This window comes from Hipposideros armiger, unplaced genomic scaffold, assembly GCF_001890085.2.
Source record: "Hipposideros armiger isolate ML-2016 unplaced genomic scaffold, ASM189008v1 scaffold_301, whole genome shotgun sequence".
Taxonomy (NCBI): Eukaryota; Metazoa; Chordata; class Mammalia; order Chiroptera; family Hipposideridae; genus Hipposideros; species Hipposideros armiger.
The window spans coordinates 2288948-2297153 of NW_017731651.1; the positions used below are offsets into that span (position 1 = coordinate 2288948).

The 8206-nt window shown below is 36.3% G+C and overlaps 1 protein-coding gene across 1 annotated transcript in view; it reads right to left on the reverse strand.

Moving 5' to 3' along the window:
• Positions 1–8206, reverse strand: part of ADAM7 (ADAM metallopeptidase domain 7) — a 55096-nt gene that overhangs the window by 9272 nt on the left and 37618 nt on the right. Inside the window, exons 13-19 of the mRNA XM_019659548.1 lie at positions 7902–7980; positions 7213–7318; positions 6776–6875; positions 3103–3180; positions 1986–2181; positions 1480–1582; positions 295–484 (exon numbers count right to left, since the gene is read on the reverse strand). Of these exons, the coding sequence (XP_019515093.1) occupies positions 295–484; positions 1480–1582; positions 1986–2181; positions 3103–3180; positions 6776–6875; positions 7213–7318; positions 7902–7980 (852 nt within the window). The remainder of the gene's footprint in view (positions 1–294; positions 485–1479; positions 1583–1985; positions 2182–3102; positions 3181–6775; positions 6876–7212; positions 7319–7901; positions 7981–8206) is intronic.

The window sequence follows — 8206 nt, forward strand, 5'->3', positions numbered from 1 at the left end:
TGACTACTTCAAAGCCAAATTAATTCAAAAAACTATGTCTATAATTTCATTAGATGTCTACTGTGAGATACTAATTAAGCACATTTATAACATTTACATATCACTTTATACAATAAAGTTTAGACAAAATGAGTATTGGTGATAGTGTTATTGCTACTCTGCTCAATAAAAAAAGTTACCAATTTTTGTCTGCTTTCCCATATATAAGCCTTCAGGAACCAATTATAGGATCCAGTGATGTTTTAAAGTGGCTGAACCAAGAAGTTTTAATAAAACAAAGTGTTTTCATCTTACCATCCCATCTCCACATTTTGTTCCAGGAGCAACCAGACCCAGATCTTTAGAATTGTGGTATAAAAAAAAGGTTTTGCATTCAGTGGTGACATTCCATTTTGGGGTCTTCTTGAAGTGATAGATCTTTTCTTCTCCAGAGACAGAAGGGTGTTGCCCTCCAGTGCAGTATATTTTTCCACATTTGACATCTCTGAAAGAAAGGGAGTGTATTCCCAGATGTGGGACCAGAAATAGAGCTTTAGAGACTAGGCTTGCAATGATGTGGCCTGGCCACTTTTCCCTGGACCCACGTTTGTCAGTAGGCTACAGAGAGGCCAAGAGAGGCAGGGTAAACTGTTGGGCAAAGTCTTCACCCTGGGAACTGAGATGAGTAGGTAAAGGTGTAAAATGATAATATTGCTTTATGCTATCTTTGTAATGCTCACAAATCAATATTACTTTAAGCTTACAGAAAAATATTTTTATTAGTAATTTAAATTAGCATAACTTGAATCAGGGTCTTAAGATTTATTTCTTATTTTTTCTTGCATAGAGCACACCAGTTGATTCTCACAATAAACCTAGGTGGTTGCTATTAATATAAACCCCATTTTGAAGATTAGGAAGCAATTGGAAATAAGACAAGTCAAGTGTTAGCCCATTTCCACCTAGTATATTTAGGAGCAAAGTTGAACTTGACCATAGGTTTTTGCTGTTGCTATGTTTAGACCAAATCCTGTTTTGTGGCACACAAACAAGCCTTGCTGGGTGTCAGGAACAAACCTGGAAGTATGGCTCAGCTCATGCTTTTTAAAATCAGATCTAACTTCCAATTCTCCCATTCTCTCTTCAAGTTTCAACTTCAGCCTTTCTTTCTTATTAAGGCTTCACTCTTTCCTTTTCTCTTCCTCTTTTCCCTTTTTGTACTTATTTTCCCCCTCCTTCTGTGTACTTCTTTCTCTTTTCTGTAGCTTCTTCTCCTTCCTTTCTTGCCTAAGAAGCTGAAACGTTTCCCATCTCACCTGCCTCTATTCCACGACCTTCAGCTAATAAATCCAGTATGTAAATGCCAGTTAACACTGGCCAGGACGCTGCTGTCTCCCTTCCTGCTTCCCTCTCTTCCTAGTTTCCCTAGTGAAAACAAGCTAGCAGCTGTAGGAACAAGAGCTGCTCCGACTTTGCAAAACGCTCTTGAAGGGCACTTACTTCTCTTCACAGGGAATTAATCGGTTGTCCTTGTTTTTGCAGTATCCAAATCTATTTCCTTTTTTATTCATCGTGTAGCAGATATCAGAACTGTCTTTTGCCTCTGTAATGCAAAATGGTATGATAAAAGTAAAACAATGAAAGCATGAATATTATTAATTATAAAATATTTTTCTAATATAATTGAAATTTCAGTATTATGTAGTGGGAAGCAGAATGGAATAAATAAATAATTTAAAAACCATCCTATGACCTCAAGAGGATGTTTTAGGAAGGAGTGTAGATATAGAAAAGGGATAAACATACCTTAACCCACATACTGAGCTAATCAATTAATAGTAAGTAACATCAGTTAATATTAATGGTAAGATGCAGGAAATATCTTGGAACAAATGCCACAAATAGCATTATTGTCAATCTTGTACCCAAATTCCTACAGGACAATAAGAGAGAAATAATGGCTATTATTCTAGCTTTATCAGTCATTCACTGTAATTGTCTCTCACCATCATTAAACAATTCAGAGCACTGGTCATCCCGGGTGGGACATTTCCCCATGAAACAGTAGCCTTTTTTGTTCTTGCAAGGAAATCCGTTTGCTTGAAATTGGTCCTTGGGACACCCAGAAGAGTGGCCAGTACACACTTCAGGAAAATCACATTCATCTTTTGCTGGTCTACATACAGACCCTACTTTTTTCATCTGTTGAAGAAAAACAAAGAAACTGAATCTCGTGCATATTTAAGTAGGTAAATAGGAAGATTGACTCATTTAATTTACCTAAGAAAGGTTTTAGAAATGGATCATAACTTCCCTTTTCCATTACACTGAGAATCATTATCATTTGTAAATGCCTTGGCTTTTATTAATTAAAGCAATGACAAGATGGTGTTTTTGAAATTTGGTATTAGACTAGCATTGGGCAGAGTTGGAATGGACATAAATTGGAGACATGAGTAAGCACTCTGTTTATCTTGTCTTCTTCATGCCTTGCTTCAGTACTCCTCCAAACACAACTACCACCATAAATGCACACACACACACACACACACACACACACACACACACACACTCACACACACCCTGAGAGCCCCTGCCTGTAAGGAGGACTCTCCACTCCTAAGAAATCAGGTTTCTCCATATGAACTAGAAAAATGCCCAAGCTCTCGTTGCTGGAAGGTACATCATGAAAATATTCTCTCATTCAGCCATTCAATATGCATTTAATTGTGCTGAGTTCTGGAAGGATTTCAAGATGAGTAAGATATACTTCCTTTCTTTGTGATTTCACAATCTAGTGGGGTGAAAGGAGTATCAAAAAGCTTGGACAGAGCCATTTGGATTTCTGGTCGTCCTTCCTCAGAATATATCTCCATGTACGAGTCACTATCCTTTTCCAATTCCAGAATAATCCACTTCCCTTTTAGTTCTTTCTTGTCTAGATGCCAATCCCNTATATATATATATATATATATATATATATATATATACACACACACACACACACACACACACACACACACACACACACACACACAAACACACGCCGCGAGCGCTCAGGAATAAGTCCTATGCAAATAAATGATTGGTAAGACATCAACTTAAAAAGGAGTCAAATCTTACATTTTCACTGCACTGAGAGGAGCAATTGGTTGAATTGTAGACCTTTTCAATATTCACACATTCATTATTGCTGCACACCTAGAAATGAAGTAACCAATATGAATTAGAACAATTTGCTCTTAGAATTTACATGATATTTTCTATTGTGAAAAACCACAGTAGAATTCTGTGGAATAAAAAATCTTCTATGAATGTTTGGTGGATATTTGAAAATAATATACTATAAATTCAAATATTGTTATACACAAACTCTTTATTAAAATGTCTATGTCCTTATGAATTCTTTGAATGTCAATCTAGCAAAGATTCTATAATTGTAATTGCAATAATTTCTTCTATTATTTCTATCAAGTTTTCTTTTGATTTGAAGAAGATCCATGCTTGTCATATCACAGTTGCTAGTTAGACATTTTGTTAATATCAGTTAATCCTCTTATTTACGCTTATCACTTTTTGCTACTTTTTTTGTGTGTGGTAAGAACATAAAAACACTTAAGGAGTACTCTCTTAGCAAATGTCAAGTATACATTACAGCATTATTAACTATAGTCACCATGCTGTACATTAGATCTCTAGAACTTACTCATCTTATAGAAAGCTTGCACCCTTTGACCAATATCTCCCCATTTTCCCTACCCTTTAGCCCCTGGCAATCATCATTCTATTCTCTGCTTCTGTGACTTTGACTTTTTTAGATTCCACATATTGTACAAGTATAAGAGAGATCATACAGTATTTGTCTTTCTGTGTCTGACTTATTTCACTTAGCATAAAGAAAATATCCTCCAAGTCATCCATGTTGTCACAAATGAAAGGATTTTCTTTTTTTGAAAGCTACATTATATGTATATACATATGAAAGCATTTTTATTATCCATTCACCCATTGAAGGACATTTAGATTCTTTCCATATCTTGCTATTGTGAATAATGGTGCAATAAACATGGGAGTGCAGATATCTTTTCAAATTTCTGATTTCAATTCCTTCGGAGATATACTCAGAGTGGATCTACTAGATCATATATTAGTTCTATTTTTAATTTTTTGAGGAACCTCCATGTTGTTTCTATAATGGCTGTAACAATTTACATTGCCACCAACAGTGGGCAAGGGTTCTCTTTTGTATGCCAAATTAAAGTTTACCTAGAAAGATTAACTACTGAGAGAAATTAGAATGTTTCTTATGCATCTTAAGTTCCTCAAGTCTAAAAAAAAATCAGTATCTCAATGTGAAAATAAAATGAAAATTCTGAAACTAGTATCTGGTATACCTCTATGGACTAGCCTCTGCTAAGCATGAATTCTCTCATCAGGAATTGGTTCAAGAACTGCCACCATTGTGTCTGGTGTGCTTCTGGACTGATTCTCCTTGAAGGAATAGGCACTCTATGTAGTAGTACCTGGTCACAATGTACTTATACAGTCAAGCTGTGTTTATACAGCTGCTCCCCTTTGAACCCCTTTGTTCAATCCCTGCCACTCTTAAGGTGGTTCTATAAGGGGGATGTCATACTTCTGCTTTGTACTTCTGACTGATTTTCATTGCCTGAAGTGAATAAAGATTGTTTGATATCTACCTCAACCTGATGCCTTGCACTCTATCTTCTTCAAAGCCCTTGAACTTTCTAGCTTGAATTGGGTATACATAACTCAGTTTTCACAAATACAGATTCCTTACCAGTTTAATATTTATTTAGTCTTTTTTTTTTTTAAGCTGGGCCATCCTGCCACCTGTTGGCAGCTCGGCGGCAGCTCAGCTTGGGCCGGGACTTGAACCGCTGTTGCTCAGAGCTCGCACTCTTGAGCAAGCTCTTAACCAACTGAGCCACTCGGCCGGCCCTACTTAGTCTTTTTAATGAGAAACTGTATAGTTAAATATTTTGACTTGAAATAAATATTGGTCTCTATTAAGTTGTTAAATTCTAATCCTTTTTTTACACTCTAAATTTCTGTTTTCCAGTTCATTTCTCTATCACATTATTTGAATGGCACTGTAATGTTTGTGGGTGGTAGCCTATAGAGAGAGGGGAAGTTGTACAATGAAGAGAAAATGTTCAATTTCAAAATATCTAGTTTTTCAAACAAAGTATTACGTTTCCCATATATTCTTGTGTTTATAAACCTTGATGAGCTGGTTATTGTTTTTAGTATACATTCTAAAGTTTTGTCTTGAAATAATAAACCCTTCCCAACCTGGCCTCATTCATTTTTCGCCATTTCACCCAAAGCCCCAGTTACACTGAAATTGTCAGCTACCTGACTATGCCACGCACTTTGTATCTTTGTATATTATGTAGGTATGTTTTTGTAAAAAAGTCTTTTCTCATTTGCTGTGTGTTGAAAACTGCTTCTCATCAAGTCAAAGCTAAAATGTCACTCATTTAATGGCATCATACGATGCCATTTTATGTTCTCTAAATAAAGTTAGTCCTTTGGACTCAAATGTATATTGGCTTCANGGCTGCTCACTGCGGCTGCTGGCCGCTCACGCTGGCTGCTGGCTACACACGGTAGCCCATGGCAACCCACTGCCACAGGGGCTCAGCCTACGCTGTTGCTGGCGACTCACGGCAGCCCAGCTCCAGGTTGAGCTGTTGTTCAGCATCTCAGCTATGGAGGGCAGTGTCACTGGCCCTCATATTTGGGATCCGAACTGGGGCCCTTTGGAGTCCCGAGCCAGTTATTAACCAGCGCGCCACTCGGCCGGCCCCGAGATTGACATTAGCATCATGTGGTTTCGTCTAACAAAAATCTCAGTGGAATCTTGAAAAGTTATCATACATTATTTTCCAACCATTCGAGTAGAAAACTAAGACTTGTTTTTATCATCTTGTAGTCACCATGGGCTATTTGTTTTACAAAAAATCCTGCTGAGATTTTGATTAGGATTGTTTTGAATCAATAGATCAATTTGGGGAGAACTCAGCAATAGTGAATCTTCTGATTCATGAACATGTATTTCACTCCGTTTATATTGGTCTTCTTTAGTTTTTCTCAGCAATGTTTTGTAGCTTTCTATGTTTATGCTTTGTGCATCTATTTATTAGAAGTATTGGCAAGTATTTTCTCTGTTGTAATGACTTTGTCTAGGTGAGTAGCAGAGAAATCCTGTCCTCATAAAATGAGTTGAGAAGCATCCATTTTCTCCCATTTTCTGGAGGAGTTTATATAGAACAGATATTATTTCATCATTAAACATTTGGTGAAATTCACCAGTAAAGCTATATCATCACAGTATTTTCTTTGTGGAACGGTTTTGACTACAAACTCAATTTCTTTATTTGATATTGGGGATTTTTCCAATATCTTTCAGTTATTGATTTTTAATATGATTTTATTTTGAGAACATATTTTGCATGACCACAATTCTTTTACATTTAAGACTTGTTTTATATCCAGAGTATGGCTTATGTTTATAACTTTTTCCAGTAGTACACAAATCAATATTTTATTTAACTAATATAGTTTGCTCTGAAACACTGTGTTGCTTTGTTTGACTCCTGCCATCCTCTCGCTACCCACATGTAGTTTGAAGCCTTCATGGTATGGAATCATATTTAACTGTTGTTCTATGTTTCTTACCTCCCTTAGCTTAGGGCCTGTCTCATGTTAAACACGCATACAACTGCTTTGAAAATTAAGTAATTAACCACTGCAAATGAAATTTTCTTACATGTAGGGGATGGATATTAGGTAAGATTGGCTCAATTCTTGTCTGCTGCTCATCAAAAAAGTATCCTTTATTCTCCACTCCCAGTGTGTCTCTAGGTGGGCTGTCAAGAAGAAAATTGAGTATTGACAAAAGATATGGGATAAGCCTGTGGTTAATATTAAACCATCTAGGAGATTTAAAAAAGACTGATACTCAGGTTACACCCTATAACAATTAAATCTGAGGAAGGGACCTGATCATTTTGTTTTTTAACCCTGCTGTGATTCCAATGTGCAGCAAAGTTTGGGAATCAATATGTTAAAGCTTGATTTACTGCTACTCTGACTTAGTCTTCCATAAGAGGTTATACGTTTCCTCCATCAAGCATCTTCTATGGCCACAAAGCTTATATGTTCTCAATAATGGTCCCCGTTAACACCTAGAAAATACAGACATACCTCTGAGCTTGCTTCAGTTTAATACACTTTTGGGAACGAATTAATAATGCGAGAGCTCCCAAACCAATAATAACCATGACGAGTACAACAACCAGGATGGAGACACCTGGAATGGTAAAAACAAAACAAAACAAAACATGAGCTTCAACCTGTATATCAAATTTAGGACAGTGGAATATTAACAAGTAACTGAGCTGTTACAATCCTGGCTCTCCCTTCCTTAAAAGACTTTAATTGCTCCACCCCATTAATATTATTCATATATATACACATACATATATACATATACATACATATATATATATATATGTGAAGTAAAAGGCCAAAATATTACACACATTATCAACTATATTAGCAATTGACACTCCATCCCAGGTCCATTATGTCTAATAGACCCATAATCAGCAGAAAAGTTTTGATTATCAGCTTTAACTGACTATAGAAAAGGCCTTGTGTGTCATGCTCTCTTAGAAGACCGATTCCAAATTTAACTAGAAGATACACTAATTCTAAAACCCAATAGTAGTAAAGTCAAATTTGGCTATTTAAATATTCAAAATAATAAAAAGACCACACAAATCCATACAGAAACATAACATATATGGAATAGACTTGGGGGAAAAAAGAAAACGCTTTTTCACTGGCTAGGCTTTTGATATATGCAAGATATTACATTCCAGGATGCTCACTGGTAACATTTAAGGTTTCTTCCCAGTCCACAGGTACTTGTCCTTCCTCACACTGGCACTCAAGTTCACTGTCATCCACCTGAAAGAGCAGGCAATCCTATAATGTTATCAAATGACTGACATAGCTGTGTCTTGTGCCTCACTTAGCTTAGTGCTATTTCTACATCACACACACACACACACACACACACACACACACACTCTTTATATTGATTAATTAACTAAACTGCATACCAAATCAATGTTGGAAAGAAATAAGCAAACAAAATATGAGAATCAACCACCTTTGAAGATGGTCTTTGAAC